The following is a 23656-nucleotide window of genomic DNA, read 5'->3' as shown; positions in this document are numbered from 1 at the left end:
CCCTTGTCATGCTCCTGCTTTTAGAGGAAATGGTTTAAGTTTTTCCCCATTTAGAACAATGTTGATTCTAGATTTATCATATTTTTTATTATGTTGCTAGGTTGCTTCTATTCCTAGTTTAAGGCTTTTTAGAGATCACATGATTTTTGTCTTCTATTCTGTTGTATTATGTTCATTGATTTGCATATGTTGATCATATGGTGTATGATCTTTTTAATATGTTGTTGAATTTCATTTGTAAGAATTTTATTAAGAATTTTTGCATCTATGTTTACTGGGCACATTTTCTGAAATTTTCTTTTTCTTGTCATGTCGTTATCAGGTTTTGGTATCAGGGTAATACTGGCTTCATAGAATGAGTCTGGTAGTATTAACTTCCTATTTTACAGAATATTTTGAGAAGCATTGGTAGTTCTTTAAGTGTTTGGTAGAATTTAGCAGTGAATCCATCCAGTTCTGGGCTTTTCTCTGTGGGGAGAGTCTTTCTTATTGCTTTAATTTCATTGCTTATTGTAGGTCTGATTAGGTAGTTTATATCCTCTTCATTCAATTTTGGTAAGTTACCATATCTACAAATGTATCCATTTCTTCTTGATTTTTTAAAACTTAATTTGTGTCCTCTCTTTCTTTTGTTTGTTTGTGTAAAGATTTGTCAATCTTGTTTATTCAAAGAATCAACTTTTTGTTATGTTGTTTCTTTGTACTATTCTTTTAGTCTCCATTTTGTCAATTTCTGCCCTGATCTTTATTATTTTTTTCCATTTGCTGATCTGATTTGTTCTTTTTTTTTTTTTAAGAGCTTGAGGTGTATAGTTAGGTTATTTATTTGAAATCTGATTTTTTTAACATAGGTACTCATAACTATAAACTTTCCCCGTAGAACCTTTGCTGTGTTTTCATTTTCATTTGCTTCTAGGAATCTCTATTTCCTTCCTTATTTCTTCAATGGCCTACTTATCATTCAAAAGTGAATTTTTCATTTTCCATGTGTGAGAACATTTTAATTTCTCATGTCATTGATTTCTAGTTTTATTCTAAAACTAGATAAAGTATGATAAATTATGGGAAGTTATTTCAGTTGTCTTTTATTTGTTAAAACTTGCTTTTTGTCCTAAAATATGATCTATTTTGAAGAATGTTCCATGGGTTACTTGGAAGAGAATGTATTATTCAGCTGTTGGTTGGAATTTTCTGTAGATGTTTATTAAGTCCATTTGATCTATAGTATCAATTCTGAAGTTTGCTTGGTGATTTTTTTTTTTTTTTTGTGGATGACTCATCTGTTGGTGAGAATGGGGTATGAAAGTCATCCATTATTACTGTGTTGGAGGCTATCTGAGGTTTTATGTTCAGTAATGTTCCCTTTATAAAATTGTGTACATGTCCACAATTGTTAAATCTGCCTTATGGATTGTTCTCTTTTATCAGTATGAAGTGACCTCTTCTATTTCTTCTGACTACTTTTAGTGTGAATTCTCCGTTGTCAGATATGAGTATGGCTATTCCTGCTTGCTTTTGGGTTTGTATGCTTGGAAAATCTTTTTATATCATTTCACTTGAAGGTTGTGTTTGTCTTTGTCAGTGTTATGTTTCTTGTAGGCAATAAATGGTTGTGAGTCTTTTTTTTTTTTTTTTTTTTTTTTTGGTGGTACAGAGGTTTCAGCTCAGGGCCTTGTTCTTGCTAGGCAGGCACTCTACCACTTGAGCCACTCCACCAGCCTGGGAGTCTTGTTTTTTTAATTCAGTCTGCCAGTCTGTGTCTCTTGGTTGAATAATTGAGACCATTAACATTCATAGTTATTATTGGAAGGTATGTAGTAATTCTTGCAGTTTTTTTGTTTTTGTTTTGTTTTTTTGTAATGTTTGACTCATCCTTACTCCTCATTTGCTTATTTGCTTGTCTGGTGAGATTTATTTTTAACCCATGTTTTCATAGTTGCATTTATTTTTCTTTTTTGTGCATAGGTGCTCTACTGCTTGAGCCACACCTTCAGTTCTTTTTGCTCTGGTTATTTTAGAGATACGGTCTTGTTTTTCCCCAAACCAGTCTGGCCCTTCATCCTCTTGTTTTAAGCTTCTACTATTGATGAGATGAGAAGCACACACCACCAGCATCTAGGTGAATAGCTGTTGTCACTACTGGGTTAGGTGGTGGGTTTAGGGCTATAGCAGTAGGTTAGCTCACTCCTACTCCCACCCTTTGTGCTGGATAGGGGGACCAAGTCCCTGAGAATAAGGAGGAGTTTAAAAAACAACTTTTGAGGCAAAGGAAATATTCTGGCGGACACATGAAAGGAAACAGTGCACTCAGGGAAGTGGATATAATTTCATGTGATTAGAGAGTAATAAGCCTTTAACACATGGGTTCTTCAGGAACATTTAAGATCCAAACTACAACAGGAGGTTTACCCTGACAGTGGACTGGTGGGTGGACTAAAATAGATTTATAATTCTGGAGGCTCAGGTCATGGTGTAGATTAGAAGAGATGAGGCTTCAAATGTGGTGCATTTATGGGATTTATAACCATACATTTCAGAGAGATTTTTGGAGAGAGAAACAACATGTTTTGAAGTTTAATTTATTGGGGGAGAAACACGATGACATCTGTATTTTTGGATTGACAGCTAAGTAAATGATGGAGTTATCAGTTGGAGAATTTAAGAGGCAAAGCAGTACATTTTGGGGGAAATAAAGATGGGTCAATATTGGACAAGAAGAGTTTGTGTTTGTAGAAAAACCTACATAAAGCTATCCAGTAAGTGGTTGAAAAATACTCTTCTGGAATGAATAGCAACATGGGTTGTTAAGATTTAGGGGCTGTGTGCTTTCTGGAAGTGGCAGTTGAAGTTATAGATCTGAGTGAAAATGGAATACTCAGAGAATTAAGGAGAAAGTTGACAGTAGAACATTGATAAACATCATCAAGAGACAAAGAAAGGGGCTGGAAGTGCAACTCGGCTTTAAAGCATGTGCCCAGTATTCATGAGGCCCTGAGTTTTATCCCCAGCACACAGACACACACACACAACGACTTTATGATGAGGGGGAAATTAATACGAAGAGAAGCTGAGTATTCTGAAGAAAAGCAGGGCTAAAGGCTTCGAGCTGGGAAGGGGTCCGTGCATAGGTTAGGAGTGAGAACACCTTCATTAGAAGTGTGGACAAATATAATGCATGCTCTCTGGCTCAGCCAGGTAGTCTGCATAATCAGATTATCATAAAGGAGTATGTAATTGTACATAGAGAATTAATTTCCAGACGATTCGAACATAATAAACCTAACAATGAATAGTGAGCTCAACATTATTTACCAGCTCATGGTACTGGTGGCTATTGTATAGACTTCCAATTTGTCAGACAATTTTCATAAGCAATTTTATTGTTGTAGTCTCTTTTTTAAACTGGATTTTTCTATTCCTAATGTTGGAATTAGAAACCCTCCAGTGCCAAAAACAGACACACGAGACACAGAAATCTTGACAAGGCAATTTCTTTTGATCAAAAGGGTGCAAGCATGTACTCACTCTAGCTGAGCAGACACTCGAGCACAAAATGGCTGACAGTGGCTCTTCCTTATATCCCTGACGCAGTGTACCTGCCCCTCACCTGGGATCTGTCCAGGTCAAAGGTTCACAGTTTTTCTCGATTGGCTAAAAGGCTTGGGGGATGGGTTAGGGAATGTAATTTTGTGGGCAATTTTCACAGGCAGTGGGACTGTACAGGAATCTGGAAGAAGAAACAGGAACCCTTTAAACAATGCAAGGGTTGTCCTCAGATGGCGACCTGAGGAATTTTAAGTAATCTAAGAGGGTGACGTATACTTTGATAGAAAAGATCATTTTTCTTACAGTTTCCCCCTGCTTTTAATTTAAATTCTTTTCTTCAAACTCATTTAGGAGCCATTGGCTCTCATGTTTCTGTGTTTTTAATAGGAACAAATTATTTGGATAGGGCAAGGGTTATTGTTTGGGGAGGGCTATCTCAATTAACCACTGTATTAGTTCTCGGACACAAGGAATTATGTAACATCCTACTAAAATTAAAACTCTGGCTACTATTACCAAGGAGGTTAAGATTGAGAACATCTAGCCCTTCCATCTCCCAAACCATTTCTCCATTAAGTTATGAAGGGATCATTTATACCTGAATTTTTAGCTAGCTTGTTGGATAGGGTAGTTAATCCCTGTAGGGCCTTACTAATAGTTCTATTGGGGGGGGGAGCTGTATTATTTGGTATATATGTGCAACATGAAACCCCAATCATTATGCAAACTCCTCCTTTTTTTAGCCAACATCATGTCTAATGCTAGCCTGTTCTCCCAAGCCATCTGACTAATTGGTCCCAATTGCTCTGCTATTGTTTTGATAGCATCCCTGGTATAGATAACAAACCTTTGTTGGTTATAGTAAATATAATTAATCCAATTGACATTTTTATTTATAGTAGACCACCAGAAGAGAACTGATTCAAATCCTGCTTCCATTTGATTTCTGGCTTTAAATTCATTTGGCACCCTTCAAGGAACCCCAGTGGCATCAATATAAAAATGGGGGAATCTAAGGAGCCTCTGTGGCTGGCTGCAGTATTTATGCCTATGTCCCTCCTTTTCCTAGGTGTTGGGCATGGGCTGGGGATCTAAATGCTAGGCTGAAAGGGATTGCCAACTGCACCAAAGCACAGGTGTCTGACCAGTTACTTGGGAGAGTCTGAAGTAAAGGTCCTCTGCAGTTCCATCAGACATTGTTGTCCACTGAGAGTGTGGACTGGTTTGTGAGATTGTTGAAGGACTGGCTTTCACTGTATCACATCAGGTTTTCCACATTTGGCAGTCATCCCCCCACTCCTGGTAAGATATGAGGTATAATTAATATCTGGGACAGGTGGTCTAATAGTCCTCAGGGGCTGACCTGCAGGACCTCTGGGAACAGTAGTGATAAAGTCCAGCAGGATTCATTATCCCAACAAGCCATGGCATCCTGAAACAGAGCCAACATGCAATACAGTCCACCTGGATCTGAGGACGATCCTAATGGAAACAGGACCACCTGAGACTCTGGCCTTCCAGTAGTGACAGTTGCTCTTATTTAGAGTGTGGACAGAACATTTTATCCATTCCATCCAAGCATTTGTATCTGTACCCCTTTTTAGTAGCCAGTTTGTCTTAGGTCCTTGACTTCTGCGGTTCCCTGAGTTCGTTGTTATATAAATGTGGAAGTAATGTTGGAGCGGAGGTAAAACTGGGTGTCCCCTGAGAGGGTTTGGGAGCTTGACAGAGCTCAAAGGCACCTAAAGGGTCTGTTCCTGAGGCATCCACCCCCAACACATATTTATGAAATATGGACGGTTCTTGTGTCATACTCCAAGAGCTTTCTATGACCAATCTAAGTGGGTCACACTGTTTTATCTTTGCAAGTAGGAGAGGGGTGTGTCTGAAACAGCTGTAATATCAACTGTGGTCTGTGAAAAGATTGTTGATTGTTCTGGATGGTGGAAATTGGAGTCTTACCAGTGTCTCGGGGTCTGGTCCAGCTCTTAGGATTGTCATAAAAGGGAGAAGTGTATCCTTTATACCCAGTGTTTTACCCCACATCTCTCCATTCTGGACAGATACCAGGCTTCCTTGTGGGTCCCCAGATGGGACACATATAAAAGGAGTATCCTTGGAGCTGCAGTTGGGATGTAAGGTCTCCACAAGGAAGAAGGATCTGGCATGCATCGAATTCAACAGTTAAGGAAAAAGTGCTCTGAGTTACATTAATAATAAACATACCATTTCCCAGATGAAAGAGAAAGAATAATTTCACTGTAGTCTCTTTAAGATTACTATGGTGTCTCCTGGGATGTGAGAGTATGATCCAGTGTTCCTTCTGGTCAGGTGGGGGCGCCTTCTTTACCCATATATGATGAGTCCACCCCCTCTCTGTGGTCTGGAAGGCTGTTTTGATGGTCAGGAGGACCAGAAAGGGTCCTTCCCAAGTTGGCTTAAGCTTGTTTTGTTTCGAGGTCTTGATCAGCACATAATCGCCAGGCTGGTGTGGGTGAACAGGCAAGTCAAGTGGAGGAGCCTGTAGTAACAACGTCTTTTTCCTAAGAGAAAGTAAGGTAGAGGACAATCCAAGTATATAATTTTTGTGGAAATAGTCTTTGGTTTCAAAGGTAGGCACATCAGTAACAGAGCTAAGGTAAGAAAGCCCATAGAGCATTTCCTAAGGGGAGAAGCCAATGTCCTTCCAAGGGGCCGTCATTATCCTGAGCAGTGCTATGGGAAGGCAAGGTAATCTGGTCTCTAAGACAAATTTAGTGGGCTGATTTTTAAGAGTCTGGTTTAGAGCAAACAATTTGCAAGTCTGTGCTGACCAGTTGTTAGGGAATCAGCCTGGTCTATTATAGTCAAGGCCTACCCATTATGTCTTTTTCCCTCAATTACCTTAGAGGATCCACCCACAAATAAACGGAACCCGGTCTGGAAAGGAGTTTCCCCAAGGTCTGGCCTTACTTTCATTTGGTATTCAATTATATCTAATCATTTATGTGCGGGGCTTTTTCTTTCTGCTTCCCCTTTCCAAGAAAGTGGTTGAATTTAGGGCCTCATCAGTAGTTAAATTAGGTCATCCTTTTCTAGCAAGATAGCCTCATACTTTAGGATCCTGGAATCTGTCAAGCCATCTACCCACCTTTTGGCTTAAGATCATTCTAACTTGATGGGGAGTGCTAATAAGTAGGTTTCCTCAAAGGTGATTTTTCTACTTTTTTCAGTTATAAAGGGCTGCAGCCACTATTGCCAGAATATACTCACGCCAATCTCAGGTGACAGGATCTAGGAATTTAGTTAAGAAGGCCACAGGTTGATGTTGACCCCCATGTTTTTGGGTTAGCACCCTAATGGCAACTCGCTCATTTACATTTACAAAGAGGTGAAAAGGCTGTTCAAGAGAAGGCAAGGCTATCAGCGGGGCTATGATAAGGGCTTGTTTTAGCTCATCTACTTGTTTTATCTCCTTGGGGGTCCAAAGAAGGGTGTCTGGTCCCTCTTGGGTCAATATGAGATATAAAGATTTAGTTTTTAAGGGCATGTGACTCTATGCACAACCAGCAGTATCCCACTAAGCCAAGGAACTTTCTTAATTCTTGTTTTGTTCCTTGGAGCGGGAGAACAGTGAATCTTTCTATTCTTTCTGGACCAATCCTTTGTTGGCCTTTACAGATCAGATATCCCAGATATTTTACTTCAGTCTCAGCAAATCATAACTTATTCTTTGAAATAAAAATATATTTATTCCCTGGCTTCCCAGGAAATTTATAAAGCTAATGGTTGTGTTAATCACCTCCCCCTGATTATCCCTTTATTAAATCTCTCAAGCCTCTCATATTTTCTCAGTGCCCTAGGATGTTGTTATCCCATCAGGGATCTTGATTAGGAGACTTAACATCAGCGACTAGGACATTCTGTCCCGGAGAAATGTTCACGCTCCCAGATAGCCATTGTGGCTCTGTGAATCATGGCTCTTTCCTTCCCTGAGAGTTCCCAAAATAAACATTAACTCAGCCCAAGTATATATCTGTGGTCCCAGAAATTGATTAACCTGTTCTGAGACCCCAAAGGGATCCTTGAGAAGGGGTCACAACTCCTTTTTAAAATTTTGGACCTCAGCTGGTAAGGGGAATGTTTGCAAATCCAGTTTTACCTCCTCCAAGGGGAATATCCCTGAAAGGAAAGAAGGAGTGTGGTTTTTCTTCTTCAGACTGAGGAAAAGGTAGATTCTCAATGTCTTGATTGTTTTAAGTCCTTCTGAAGTCGTGGGAGGGAGGGATTTCGGGTAGGAAGGGAAGGAGCAGCAAGTTGAAGGGAGGCAGAGGTGGAAGGGCTGGAAGAGGGAAGTGGGGAAGCATAGATGGCTCTGGCGCCTGGGGGTCGGGGAAGGGAGGAGAGTAAATGCCAATTATGAGTTTTGGGTTTTTTTTTTTTTTTCTTGACTATTGGACTCCAACAGAGAGCATATTCCATCTCCTCTTGAATGACTGGGCTCTTGTCGTTTACATGTTGAATTAATATTTGGCAGACCCAGTCCTCGTCAGATTCAATTTTGGTCAAAAGGCTGTAAGATTGTTTCTTGGGTCCAGATAAAACAATAGTATTTGACCATTCTTTGTTTCTTTTCCCTTTAGTACGGGGGCTATCATCCCAATATTTTAATATTTTTTCTAGGGGAGTTCTTAGAGGGTGTTTTTTATCCTGGACCTTGTTTGTTGGCCTTCCTCTTTGCTGCCTTCTGGTCGACTGTGTTCTGTGTGTCAGGAGCTCAACCCCCCTTTTGCCTTGGAGGTTTCTTGTACTCTGACTCTCTTTCGCTTTGTCCATCTCTGACCGCACTCCTTGTGGGAGCTTGAGGCACCTCTTCTTGGTAGCTTCGGGTTGGTATAAGCTCCTGACCTGGATTAGATTCAAGGATCTAATTCTGCCTTAAACAATATGAAATTGCCTCAGAACTGCGGATCAGGACTCTACTTTCTCTGACACATCTCATTTTCACATCACACAGCTTCCAGTAGCCCAAACCACTAAGACATTACCTGGTCATCCCCATGTCATTTGTTGTCTTGGTTTGTGCACAAAACTTAATGTGGTTGCTGCGGTCCGTGTCTTATAGAACTCTTTTACCCGCGTTGTCAAGAAATTCTGGAGTCCAGTCGGAGTTCATTTGCAGATCCAAAAAATGGTCGCTGTCAACCGAACACTGCAACCAGGCAGCAGGACCCCCCTTTCCCAGAATGAATGTAAAATCTCAGATCGAGCCCCCAAATTGTTGGAATTAAAGACCCTCCAGTGCCAAAAACAGACACATGAGACAGAAAATCTTGACAAGGCAATTTCTTTTGATCAAAAGGGTGTAAGCCTGTACTCACTCCAGCCGAGCAGACACATGAGCGCAAAATGGCTGACAGTGGTTCCTCCTCATATCCCTGTACCTGCCCCTCACCTGGGATTTGTCTGGGTCAAAGGTTCACAGTATTTCTCAATTGGCTAAAAGGCTTGCGGGATGGGTTAGGGCACGTAATATTACGGGCAATTTTCACAGGCAATGGGACTGTACAAGAATCCGGATGAAGAAACAGGAACCCTTTAAGCAACACGAGTCACCTAAGATGGTGACCTGAGGAATTTTTAAGTAATCTAAGAGCATGATATATACTTTGATAAAAGGATCGTTTTTCTTACATTAAGAAGTTGCATTATAAAATAATGTTCTAGTGAAAAAAGAGATTAGCTAGAGAACTTCAGACCTGCACTAAAAAGTTATTTACCCAAAAAATTAAGGCACCTTTATATAAAGATCCATAGCTGTAAAATGCAGATATCTTAGGTATTACCAATATTTAAGTATGTCTAGTTTTTGCTAAAGAGAAATAACTTTTCCACTGTCATTATGACACTGCTGCCACTGTCATTAACACATTATCACTCATTGTTATGAGAAACAAAACACAAACCCAACTGAAGCACCTATTTTGAAAAACTCAGCAGTACTTTAATTTGGATAAGACCCCTCAACTAGTTTCTGTTATAACAAGTATAGTATAAGTAATGCAAATGCTGTATCCTAATTAACTGATCACTTATTAACTTCTTACTGAAATTTTATATTGTAAGCTACTTCCCTGTGTTTAATAGTCTTTAAGTCATAGAATGTCAGAATATCTTTGCAATTTGTATTATGAATTCAGTTGGATACACTGGAGGATCTAGTTCTTTTTCCTAAATTATAGAATTTACCAGGAGCATGGAAAAATAAAATGCTACTAGTGTTCACCGATTGGGAAGATTTCCAGAATAAATTTAGAAACCTTTCTGTCTAGGATTTTCCTGGTATTTTGCTTTCTTTTTTTGCAGTGCTAGATATGGAACCCAGGGCTTCGTGCAGGCTTTATCATTGAGCCACATCTCAAGCCCTTGCCTTAATATTCTGCAAGAAGAACTTTTTAATTTTCCATGCATGTAGTACAGGTCATTTATTAAACATTAAATTCTTATCTTTCCTGTAACTCCTGTTCATTAGTATAATGAACACTAATACTATTTTTTAAATTTTTATTTATTGTAATATGTTAATTGTACAAAGAAGTTTCACTGTGACTTTTCCATAGTATATAATATACTGTGATCAAACTCACCCCATCTGGACCTAGAGGGAGGTGGAAAAGAAGAAGTGAATGCTTATATCTGTGTATGAAGATGGCAACAAAACACACTGAAAGCTGTTGAATAATGGGGCTGGGGTTGGAGGGATGAAGGGGGTGCTGTTTCTTATGCTCCCTCCTTGCCGGAGCGAGGTCTTCTCTCTCGCTCCTTGGTTATTACTGGACCTAACTGGGCTTAAGTGGGGGCAACTGGAGATTTTAGAGAAGATATAGGATAGACAAACAGAAATTTGGGATCAGGTGTGTTGTATGCTTGGCTGGAGATGCACAACCCTCATTGATGTTTTTTTTCTATCTTGATTCTTTAAGGCTTTGTTCCTTGCAGTTCTTTAAAACCTTGCTTCTAAAGCCTTCTTTAAAACCTTGCTTAAAACCCCTTTCCTTAGGCTTGCTCTGTCCAATGTTTGCTCTTAGCTTATCTTTAGCTTAATTGCTCTTAAAAGTCTTTTTGCCCCCAGGCTTGCACTGTCCCATCTCTCTTTAGCTTTCTCAAAGCCTCCATGCTCAAATTTGCAAACAGCTGTGCCTACAACCTACATATGCATAACTATTAAAGTCTTGGTCCTGAGACTTGCACTGTGTACTGTCCCTGTTATCTCTGGTTTTTCTTTATCTTTGGCTTTCCTAAGGCCTATGTATGAAGTTCTTTCTCAGCTTTGCTTTCTGAACCCTATGTAAAGGTCTCAGTTCAGACTTTCTATCAACCCCTTTAGCATTTTCCCTTCAGCGATTGTTCCCTTTTCCCTTTGGCATTTTTCCCTTCAATGATTCTTTTCCCTTCCCAAAGTTTCCCATACCAAAAGGCCCAAAGTAAAGCCCCAAAAAGCAAAAGGCAAAAACCAAAGCCCCTCTTCCTCCTTCAGGGGTTTTTTATAGCAGCAAGCCGGGTGGAGCCATGGGGAGGGGCATGACATTGTAACGGGAGAAATCTGCGTTCCTGCTTCTCTGAACACAACTTAGGAGACACATCTGTTCTGCCTTTCCCTGGTTCGTGGCCGAGGGCTGTGCCTATCTTAGCCTATAGGTAAAAGCAATTAACTGCATCTCGCCTTGCTTGTGTCCAGTTCTCACAGGCTTTAATCCTCTCCCCACAGAGGGATAGAGAAAGAGTAATAGAAGGGATTAATCTGATTATAAAGTATAATGTATACATATGTGAAATACCACAGTGAACAATTAATATACACTTAAAAATGAAGGACAGGAAGGAAAAACAGATCCTATGTGGGGTTGTATACCAGTGGGAGGAGAGAAGTTGAAGGGAGAGGATGAATATGATCTTTATGAATTCGTACTTTATATACTATATGAAAATAGAACAATGAAACCAATTAAAATTGTTTTCAGAAGTGTGAGAGAGAAAGATGGGTGAATTTCATAAAGATACATTGTAAGCACATATGGAAATATCACAGTGAAACCCTGCTGTTCAACTAATACATGCTAATAAGTCAGGGAAGGCCAAAAATATTTACTTACCTCCGTCCTTTTTCAACATTTTTTTTACATTATTATTATTTGGGGGTGTGTGGTCCTGGAGTTTAAACTTGGCCTCATGCTTGCTAAGCAGGGGCTCTACCATTTGAGCCACCCTGCTAGCTCTTCTTTGTGTTGGGTGTTTGTGAGATGGCATCTCAAAAACTCTTTTCCTGGGTTGGCTTTGATCTCTGCTTCCTGAGAAGGAAGCACTACAGGAATAGGAATACAGGCGTAAGCCACCAGTGCCTGGCTATATTACTTAATAATTGTGTTGGTGGTACTGGGATTTGAACTCAGAGTCATGAGCCTGCTAGGGAGGTGCTCCATAACTTGAGTCATGTGTCATGAGCTTCCTAGGCAGTGCTCTATAACTTGAGCCATGCCTGTAGTCCTTTCTAAACAATTTCAGTGGGTTTTGTTACTGCATTTTCATTCATTAATGTGTTTTCATACATGTGATGAAGTAAATTGATCATATTCATTGGTCCTCACTTTCTCCTTTTACCCTCTCCCCTACTGGTTCTCCACCCTCAAGGAGTCCTGATTTTACATTTGTGTAATTTTTTTTCCTACTCTAGATTCTGTATATGACAGAGAAATTGCAATATTTGTCTTTTTCAGTATGGCTTATTTCACTTTACATGATAATCTTCACTTCCATAAAATGTTGGAATATGTGATTTCATTTTTATGATTGAATAATATTCCGTTGCATACTCTTACCCATTCATAGGGTGATGGCACCTAGGCTGATTCAGTAGTTTGGCTGTTGTGACTAGTGCTGCTGTAAACAGGGGTGTGCAAATACTTCTGTTGTGTGCTGACTTACATTCCTTTTGCCCATATATCCAGGAATGGTATGGCATGATCATATTCTATTATTTTTGTTTTCTTGGGTTTTTTTTTTTTTTGAGGAGTTCCATAGTTGTTGCACTAATTTATATTCCCACCATCAGTGTATAAGGGTCCCTTGCTTCCCAGGAGAAACCGTGATCCTACTGGTTTCAGCCTCCCAAACAGGTAGGATCCCAGACATAAGCCACCAGTGCTTATCTTTGTTTTCTTGATGCTTACCATTCTGACTCTGGTGAAAGGGAATCTGAGTGTTATTTTTTATTTGCATTTCCTTTATGGCTAAGTATGTTGATCTTTTTTTTGGTGGTGGTACGTGCTGGTGTCGGTTGCAGGATGGTGTCGAGGGTCCTCGCCTTCACAGGCCAGAGAACTGGCTCATGAGGCAGCTGAATGATGAGCCAACGCCGGTATATAAAGTAGGATTTATTAGAGAGAAGGGAAAGGCTATAGCTAGAGAAGAGTAGCAGAGACCAGAAGCCAGTAGCTCCCTGCTCAGGTGAAAGCTGGGGCTTTTTAAGGACGCTTTAACTCTGGTTAGTGTATCAGGTGGGTTTTTCCTATTGGCCATGTATTTGCATGGGGGCCCCCTTAGATGAGCTGATCTGTTTGCCCTTTATTGGGGGGGAAAACAACATTGGGAGCATTTTGTTTCTCAGTCCTGTGGCAGATTTGTGGGACCCTGTATCTCTTCCTGGCAGATTTGGGAGACCCTGTCTCTCTTCCTCAGGGTACAGGAATGCAGGTTTATAACTCCCTCTCAGGGTGCAGGAATGCAGGTTTATAACTCCTTCTCAGGGTGCAGGGCTCATGGGGTCTTCATGGGGGATGGGCTACTTACTCATCTGCCTTAGGTATCCAGACCCAACAGTGGCATGAATCATTTATTTTGTTTGTTTTAGTGGGACTGGGATTTGGGGTTTGAACTTGGGACCTCAGCTTGCTAGGCAGGCACTCTTACCACTTGAGCCACTCCACCAGCCCTAAAGAAAAGCTTTACTTATTTTTTATTTTTGGTGGTACTAAGGTTTGAACTCAGAGACTCACACTTGTTCAGTAGGCACTCTGCCAGCCTTTTGTTGAACATTTCTTGATGTATATTTTGGGCATTTCTACTTCTTTTGACAACTGTCTGTTAAGTTCATTAGCCCATTTATTAATTAGATTCTTTATTCTGTTGATGTTTGATTTTTAGGGCTCTTTATATACCCCAGATATTAATCTTTTAGCTGGCAAAGATTTTCTCCCATTCTGTAGGTTGTCTCTTCATTCTAGTACTTGGTTTTTGCTCTGAAGAAGCCTTTTAATCCCAAATGTCAGTTCTTACTCTTATTTCCTATTAGAAAGTTATTACCTATGCCTATACCTTCAAGAGTTTTCAAAAACTCTAATATATTCAAAGTTTTGGGTCTTACATTAAGATCTTTGAATTATTTTTAATTTATTTTTGTACAGGGCAAGAGAGAAGGGTCTAGTTTTAGTCTTATACATACAGATATCCAGAACATTTGTTGAAAGGGTGTTTCTTCTTCAGCATATGTTTTTGGTGCCTTTGTTGAAAATCAGATAGCTGTTTCTGTGTGGTCTTATTTCTGAGTCTTTTGATCTTTATTGAGACATACATTACATAAATTACAACTTACCCATTTAAAGTATGAAACTTAAAAGTATGTAAAAGTATGAATTTTTAGTATATTTATAGATGTGTGCAACCATCAACACAGTGATTTTTTTTTCCCCAGTGAGTATGAGGGATCAAATCTAGGGTCTCACATGTTAGGTATCACTGTATCACTGATCTACCCTCTGACCTCCATAGTGAATTTCAGAACATTTTTCTTTATAGATTCTATAAGTATTTTAGGTAAAGAAGATTATAAAAATGGAATCCACATAGAACTTCTAGAAGTACTTTTTAGTACTTGTGGCAAACTTGCAACTTGATATAGCTATTTATTTGTCAGAAGTGAATTCCATTCTGCCCACTAACTGGAGGAATGAAAAGTTGCTTGTATGGTGGCATTTTGGAAGTAGGGAAAACCGATAAACTGTTTCAGTAGAGGAAACTTTTTACTTGATAAAAAATAGTATTACATTTCTCTAGACTCTTGTTATAAAGTGTTTCTGATCTTGAACAGAAGTTTGTGGTTGTCAAAAGCCAACTGTACTTTGAGGCTTAGTTTGATAAAAATGATCTTTCAGCCCTTGGTATCTGATTCTGCATGTAATATACATCACTGTTTTTATGTTTTTCTTACTTAGTGTTCTGCAATTTTTCTGATGGTGTTTTTGTTGTGTTACTTTTTCTCTCCAGTAGAGTGCTGAGAATTCAGAGGTGAATTTTTGTTTTTTGAGTGCCCTTCCATGTCACCTAGTGAAACACACACCTGACAAATTCTTGATTTTAAATTAATGCAAACTTCTCTCCCTTCTCTGGACTTTAGGCACCATAGGCGAGTGTTAGTGGAATGGCTAAAGGATCCATCTCAGGAGCTTGAGTTTATTGCTGATATTCTTAATCAAGATGCAAAGAATTACCATGCCTGGCAACATCGACAGTGGGTCATTCAGGTATTGCCTTTGTTGTTACAGTGCTTTTCAGATTTTTACTTTTTAATGGAATTAAATAATTAAAATTACTTTTAAACTCTAGATATACTTGTGAACCAGAACACACGTGTTATCTTCCTTTATTTTTACCATCACTTGTAAAATCAGAGACCATCATAGTGAAATTCTTACTGTTTTGCTATTATCAAATAAGAAATGAAGCTCCACTAATTTTTTCACAATGTCCCAACTTCTGCAGTATTTTTAAGTTTTTTACGGCCCCAACCCCCAAACTGGTTTTTTTTTTTTTTTTATTAAAACAGCTTTATGAAGGAACAAAAACTAAATCTGAATCCAGTTGTGTATATTTCTCCACATGTATATGTATTTTGAGTAATTTTAATCATGTGTGTGCATCTTTAAGGTTGCTTTCTTAATGTTATGTATTAATATAGTTACTCATTCTCTTACTGGTGAGGTTGGTGGTTTTTCCCTTAAATTTTATTTGATGACTTCTTTGCTGTTTTCAGTTTATAATCTTCCCAAGATCTATCCTCAATTTCATTCTTTTATCCCCCTCTGTTTCCTTAACCTGCAACTATCACTTCTTAAATCCATTGTCTTCACTTCTACATTTAATTTTGCTGATTTTTATAAGTGGAACATTCCTAATTGGATTTTGTTTCAACTTTCTTTTAGGAATTTAGACTTTGGGATAATGAGCTGCAGTATGTAGACCAACTTCTCAAAGAGGATGTGAGAAATAACTCTGTCTGGAACCAAAGACACTTCGTCATTTCTAATACCACTGGCTACAATGATCGTGCTGTGTTGGAGAGAGAAGTCCAGTTAGTAATGTCCTTCACTTAGTCCTTCATTTAAAATTTGTATTCCTACCATGCCACAGGCATTGGAAATACAGCAAAGATGACTGTCCCATGGAACTAAAATAGGACAAATTAATGGGGATGAAACATACAATGATAAATGTAGAAATAATGTAGTATTCCTCTGTGTTGCAGTGTCTTAAGTTTCTTGACAGACTGTTGCTACTAGAGATTGAAAAGCAATCAGATTTCATAATGTCAGGAAGCTTTTCATGAAATGTTACTAGATTTTAGGTAATAGTTCCCAGATGCCTTGTTCTAGTGCAGGATTTTGGCACTGTACCTTGTGTAGAACTTTGCACTGTAGGTTAGTTAGCAGCACTGGCTTTAAACAGAAATGTCTTCAGACATTGCCAAATGTCCCTTTTGGGGCATAGTCACCCCTATTTGAAGGCCACTATACAAAAAGCTATTTATAAGAACTAGACATGAATTAGTATTTTATATTCATAAACACTCTTTTCTAACCTTATTTGTCTATTTTGTTTCAGTATTTGTTTCATAATTTGAATACACATGACTTTTAAAGCCTGATGACAGCATACTTAAAATTTTAATTATAAAAGTCTTAACTGCTGCTGGGAAGAGGTGATTTTTATGACACCTCTGCCTGTCATCTCTTGTCCTGTGTCTGCTGAGATCAGGGCAGCTAGTTCTCCAGTATCTGTTCTATATGTAAGGTTCTAATGATTTTTTTTTTTTGGTTGTTTTTTGTTTTTGTTTTGGTAGTATTGAGATCAAATCCAGGACCTCACACTTCTAAGCAGTTTCATTACCACTGAGCTGCTGCCACCTCAACCCCTATGTTAAAAAAAGAAAAAAATTTTTTTCTTCTAGTGTCCTCTACTCATTCTGTGCTCCACATCATGTTTGGAGCTGACTCACCCCTCATGCATACCTATGCTTGTTTTCTGGTGCTCTCCCACCTGAAGCTGCTCTGTCTAGTATCCAGCCTGAAGCCACATATAACTGTTTAAATTCTAGTGAACTAAAATAACATAATACACTTTCTGAGTCACACTTAGTTGCATTGTAGGTGTCAATATCCACATGGCTAGTGACTACCATATTGGGCAGCATAGATAAATAGTCTTTCTAGCATCATAGGATACTCTAATGGGAATTACTGAAGTGACATTTTTATATACATAGAGAGAGATAGACACAGACAGGGTTTCACTGGTCTCATGTGCACCTTGAACTCACAGTTTTCCTGCCTCAACCTCCTGACTTTGGGATTACAGGAGTACAATACCCTGCCCACCATATTTATTTGTAGCTAGCCTGAATAATGGAGCTTAAATAGAGAAAATTCAAACTTCTCTATTACCCTTCCCTATTACCTTTTTTTTGTTGTTGTTGTTAGAGGTTTTTTTTTTTGGTTTTTGCCAAAAGGCAGAAAACTTCAGGTTACTCTACCTTGAATTGATCCTATTAATAGATAATGGATTTCTAATGTGAAAAGTTTGGAAAATTCACACTTCTCTTTTAACATTTAAGAGCTAGATCACTGGCTGTCTAAGACCTGCAGAGACATTGTTTTATAAATAACTGAAAGCATTAGATCAAGTAAAAGTTGTTGGACTAATCTTGTTATAATGGTGTATGAATTTCTGTGAAGAAAAAAAAGTCCTTTCTTAATAGCCTTGCAACAAGACCATGACTGCTAACTTTTAGTCAGCAGCTTCTTTATCTTTGCAAGTACCTGGTAAAGCACAGTTCTGTACTTCCTTGAAATTTGTGGCAATTTGGGTATGAATTTTACTTAATAATCAGGTTAAAGCGAAGAGAAACATGTAGGGAGTATCCATCTTGGGAATTGCTTTGTAGTTTATTAGTAATTTTGTTTTAGAATATATAAATATATACTAGTGTTCATTTTTATTTGTATCCTTTATCTAGATGATTTCAATGATTTTTTTTTAAAAAAAGGTTCACAACTTTACAACACTGAACTCAAGGCCTCATGCTTGGTAGGCAGGTGCTTTACCACTTGAGCCATATACCCAGCCCCTTTTGCTTTAGTTATTTTTTAGGTAGAGTTTGCCCTTTTTGACCAGGCTGGCATAGACCCTCCTGTATAGCTGGGATAATAAGCATATGCCACCATGTCCAGCTCTTTTGTTGAGATGCGGTCTCAGTAACTTCTTGACTGGACTAAGCCCATGGTCCTCCCAATCTCTGCTTCCTGAGTAGCTAGGATTATAGATGTAAGCTGGCCAATGTCCATGCTATTTTTTATTATCACTTCAAAGGTTATGTTACTTAGCCTTTTCCAGTGACTAAGGATTTGTTAGGTGCTTCCCACCCCTAAGGTTGCCCCCCAGATGAAAGGAAAGTCTGTTTTAGTTAACGTTTCATTCGGAAGGAAGAACCTTACACATTCATTTCTTTTCCAGTTGTGCATGGAAGCTAACATAAGTTAGTTCAGTGTTCTTCCTCAGAATTGGACACAAAAATACAGGAGGGACGAACTATGTAAATAAGGGTTGACAGATACAGACCCAGGGATTCTCTGGTTTAATTTTGAGAGAGAATGGAGCATGACACAAGAAAAGTACATGTCCAGAGTGTGCCACAATCTTGTTGAAGTGACATCTAAGCCTTGCGCTGCTCTTTTAAAATTACATAATTCCTTTGTTGGGTTTTTTCTTACAGGTACACTCTGGAAATGATCAAACTAGTCCCACATAATGAAAGTGCATGGAACTACTTGAAAGGGTAAGAGGTTGTTTTTCACTGGTTTTATATAAACTGTTGATATATGCATCATGGAATATGTTCTATAACCAGATTCTAAAAGGACACTCAAGAATTTTTCTGGATTTCTGGATAGAAGCATAACAGGGTTATGTACTTGCCAAGAGTTCCCTCTATCCTTCTCTTCACTTGCCAAGAAAATAGCAACACTGTTTATAACAGTGGATGTGGAAACAATACATTTTTAATTGTATTTAGGCAATGAAGTACAATGTGTGTAGGGTAGTGTGGGGTTTTTTGTTGTTGTTGTTGGCAGTGCTGAGTCCTGTGGTGGTCATATATACTCAGGTGCCTAGCTCAGGCATACAGAGAAGCAGGGTAGACTGTCTGCAAACAGACTGCACAGATGCGTAGCTACCCGTTCTGCCTTCATTGCTAGGGATCAGTATCAAAGGTCTCACTTGCCTGACCACTAACATAGCCATGATTCTTGTTGAACATCGAGGCCTTCAAGGAAACATGCTCAAAAAGCAGAGTGTCATGTTTGGAGATGTGTCAGGGATGGAGGCCTATAGTCACTGGAGAGTTGAAGAGATGAGAAACCTTTTAAAGAAACAGACATTTCTCCTGCCTTTTTTTCACTATTTAATTTTGAAAAGATTGCTTTCTGCTTTAATTTTGCACATACACAGTTTGAGTTATAAATGTTCACATTTAAACATTTTTCAAACGAATTTTACTCAGCTCAGGTTTTTTTGGTGGTACTGGAGTTCGAACTCAAGGCTTCACACTTGCTAGGCTGGCACTCTACCAATTGAGCCACTGTGCCAGCCTCTCAGATAATTTAAAAATTTTCATTTCATTTAAGCCTCATTCATTCAAAATAAGTCTCCTGAATTTGGGCATGGTTCAAGGAATAGACCATTTGTTTGCCTAGCAAGCTCAAGGCTCTGAGTTCAAACCCCAGAACTAACAAAAAAATAAAGAAGTAAAATCTCCTTTCTCCTTTGTGTTTCAGGTTTTATTTTCTCTTTATTTTTCTACTATACTTCTCTTAAAATTAAATAGTATTTGTTTTGTTTTTTAGGATTCTGCAAGACCGTGGCCTTTCCAGATATCCCAATCTGCTAAATCAATTACTTGATTTACAACCAAGTCACAGTTCCCCCTACCTAATTGCCTTTCTAGTGGATATCTATGAAGACATGCTAGAAAACCAATGTGACAACAAAGAGGACATTCTTAATAAAGCATTAGAGGTAGGGTGGTGCAACTCAGTACTTTTCTTTTTGTTACCTCAGAATTGGCTCTGCTCTGTGCCACTAAATAGTTATTCCTCCTTGCAACATTGTTACTCAGAATGCAGTACAGGGCTATTTCTGGTTGAGAGCAGCATCTGTATCACTTGTGTGATACTAGTGTGTCTCATTTGAACATGATCTAAGTTCGGTTGTGTTGTTCCAAAGGTATGTGCCCTGGAGATTGAACCATACATTTAATAAAATTTTACTTCTCATTTCAGTTGTGTGAAATCCTAGCTAAAGAAAAGGACACTATTAGAAAGGAATATTGGAGATATGTTGGAAGATCCCTTCAAAGCAAACACAGCCGAGAAAGTGACCTACCATCAAATGTACAGCAATAACGCCATCCAGAAGAACTTGCTGGATGCGTTCATTTTTTATGGGACTCTAATGTAAGAGTTTAAAACTAAAGTGATGATTCTGTAGCCTGTGGTGTAAAACACGCATTGCACAGGCATTACTTTTTAACAAGAACTAAGGATGATGTTCTGGGGTGCTGCTGCTGTTCAGACTAGCTCTAAAAAATGTGATTTATTTAAAGCAAAGTAATTGGAGGGGTGAGGAGAAGAAAAAGGCCCACAAAGAAACTGCTACATTTGTAGTCTTATCAACATTTAATCAATCCTCTTTTAACATCAGTTCTTCCCTAAAAGGTATAGGTATAAAAATTTGTGTCAGTAATGACTGCAGGTAACTTGTATGTGATGGATTTGAGGTAACTTAAATTTTGGTTCAGTAAGCAGGGAATGCAACTGTTACATTAGAGCTGCTATACCACACTCAAAGTATCTTGCTACCTACTGTAACCAACTAATGCCAAAAGACTGATTTTTGTAATAAAATTACAGATATATCTAAAAACAGTACCATCATGGTTTTTTTTTTAGCTATCCATGGGCCATTGTTTCAACTTAGAAAAACAATTGAGGAAGAAAATACTGCTTTAAAACTGTAGAAACTAGCAATGGGATTATGGTAAAGGAAGTGTTAACTGTTAAAATGTAAATTGGTCTGTTCTCACTGAAAGCAACAAAATCCACTCAAGGTAGTTTATTTAACTTATTTATTTTGACAGTACCTTTGTTTGAACTCAGAGCCTCATGCTTGCCAGACAAATACTCTACTGCTTGAACTACACCTCTACCCTCATTGTAGGTAATTTAAACCCTATGAACTTAACTCAGCTATGAAGATACCTCCCATAATAATTGCTTCATCTTTCAGAAGCAATTTCCAAAACTGTGCTACAGAACTGGATTGTCAAGTTGCTACTGCCTGTGCCAGTTAGGAAACTGTTGAATGAGGAGTAAGGAAGCTATAGCCCTGGCTGCCAGCTCCAGGATTGCCATGTCTGCCACACTCATTCAAGTATAACTTCCCCTCCTAGGGAATTTGATGCAAATGAAGGGCTTGAGTTAGTGCATCTGATTGAGAAAAACCCACATGATGTGTAACACTCTTAACTGCAAAGGAATCTGGGAAATGCATTTATAGTTTTCTGGCCTTTACAATTCAGGAATACATACTACAAAGGAGTTGGAGTGGACCAAGTTAGTTTGCTGTACTTGTATTTAATTAAATCTCACTATCCACAAATAATTTTTGTCAAAGTGACAAAATAGAATTGAAGAATATATAGAAAGAGTTGAATAATCATTTTTTCTCAAGATAAACTTAGGAAATATTTTAATAGATTAAGTACATTTTAGTGGTGTTGTTTTTAGCTTTTTACAAGTCTGTCTTTGTCATATTTGGATTTTAAAAATCTAATTTTATATGACTGACATGAAGGGTAGATAATTTTGACAGTGTTGTAAAAAAAAAAAAACTATATAGAGAAACTCACATAAGATCCTATTTACTCTCAGAAACTACCACCAGTGTCTCAGAATTGACTGGATTCTGGTGTGCTGGCTCAACAAATCTCATAAGTACCTTGATAGAAAGCATAATGGGAGTCCAAGAGGGACAGGCAAGATGGCAGCAGATTAGATTTGACTATGTGAGGAAATTCAGGTAACAAAAGAGAGACTATGAGAAACAAAGAGCATTGGGAATCACAAAAGAGGTGACAAAACAGCTTCAGCTTTCAAGAGATGGAGAATCAGGCAAGAGAGAAAACAGTCACAAGCTCAGTCCACAGCTCCCTGGTAGAACGGGAGATACTGAAGAAGTTGCCTTCACAAGGTAAGCCAGACAACCTTGGTGACAGACTGGAAATTCTAGCTGGAGGATAACCCCACACGTTCCACAGGCCTTAAATCCAGTGCAGAATTTGGCGAGACAGTATCTATTCCAGTGTGGAAGGCTCGCTTTGTTAAAGAAAGAGATTTGATGCTCCTATTTTGGAAACAAGGCTTCATCTTGAGGGGGGGCCTATGAGGCTGAGCTACTCTAGGTATTTGAAGAGCAAGGAACAATCACAATTCAGGGAGTGTTGGGATACCCTCCTACAATGTCTGGGTAGGAGATCCAGCAGAGGAGGAGTGGGAAGGAAGAGAGTCTGACTGAGCTTCTGCTGAGAAGCTTTAAATAGCAGGGAAGTTGGGCAAGTGAAGAACACTGTGGTGGGAGGCTCTGCCCTCCCTGGCAAGGAGCAAATCGAATGCTTGAGGGTCATGGTGAAAACAGCACCAAGCCCATGACTGGCATAGTCCTTGGCCACCAGGATCTGCCTCCTAGCTATGTGTGTTGGTTGCCAGGTCTATCTGAGGGCCCCAAGCCCAAACCTACAAATCTTAGAATTTCTACAACCCTTCCCCATACGTAGGTAAACTTCTGGGTGGGTCCTACCAGTCTCCCCCTACCAGTGCAAAATTCAATGCTCTGTGGGCTCCCACTCCAGTGCATTCTGTGGATACACTTAGGCTTGATGTTTGTGGGGGCACAAACTGGGGAGCTTGTGGAAGAAATGGAAAGTGACCCAGCCAATAGACTGTAAAGTTTCCTGCATCTAGCATTTTATCCCTACACAGAGAAGGGAAATTTCTATAATGAAAACCCAGAAGCAGAGAAGTGACCCATCTATAAAACTCCGAGCAGTGCTGAGGATCAGCCAGCCGAGTCCACTAAGCATGTGAGTGAATACTTGGCTGCTGAACCATACCTCCTCAGTCCAGTGGTGAGAAAGAGCACCTCAACCCTGATACTACATTGTCCTGCCTGAACACGGAGAATACTTCAACCTTTTTTTTTGAATACTTGAAAAAAAATTTAAATGACACTATAGATCAAAGGGACTTAACAGACATGTACAGAATATACATTCTCAGCAACACAGGGAATGTTCTCCAAAATATGTAACATTTTAGGGTATAAAGCAAGTCTTAAGTACAAGAAAATTGAATTAACTTGTGCTAGCGCTTTTTTGAGTTTTTTGGTGGGACTGGGGTTTGAACCGGCACTTTGTGCTTGCAAAGCAGGTGCTCTACTGTTTGAGTCACACCTCCAGTCCATTTTGCTGTCGTTAGTTTGGAGATGGGGTCTTGTGAACTATTTGCCTGTGATAGCCTCAAACTGTGATCCTTTCAACCTCAGCCTACCAAGACTCCCAGGCATGAGCCACCATGCCCAGCAACTTCTTTATTTTATCAGAACACAATGGAATAAAACTAGAAGTCAATAGCAAGAGAAACTACAGCAAATATCCAAACACATGGAGACTGAAAACTACACTTTGGAGGAA

The 23656-nt window shown here is 39.0% G+C and overlaps 1 protein-coding gene across 2 annotated transcripts in view; it reads left to right on the top strand.

Annotated features, from left to right (window-relative positions):
• The window catches only part of Fnta (farnesyltransferase, CAAX box, subunit alpha), a 38614-nt gene extending 17777 nt beyond the window's left edge, over positions 1-20837 (top strand). For both annotated transcript variants that reach the window (XM_074054575.1, XM_020184684.2), the window contains 5 exons: positions 14975-15101; positions 15780-15928; positions 18626-18688; positions 19755-19926; positions 20190-20837. In XM_074054575.1, the coding sequence (XP_073910676.1) occupies positions 14975-15101; positions 15780-15928; positions 18626-18688; positions 19755-19926; positions 20190-20312 (634 nt within the window). In that variant the 3' untranslated portion in view covers positions 20313-20837. The remainder of the gene's footprint in view (positions 1-14974; positions 15102-15779; positions 15929-18625; positions 18689-19754; positions 19927-20189) is intronic.
• The last annotated feature ends 2819 nt before the right edge of the window (positions 20838-23656 follow it).

This window comes from Castor canadensis, chromosome 14 (assembly GCF_047511655.1).
Source record: "Castor canadensis chromosome 14, mCasCan1.hap1v2, whole genome shotgun sequence".
Taxonomy (NCBI): Eukaryota; Metazoa; Chordata; class Mammalia; order Rodentia; family Castoridae; genus Castor; species Castor canadensis.
The sequence above is the reverse complement of the archived record's forward strand: the minus strand, read 5'-3'. Positions and strand labels throughout refer to the sequence as shown.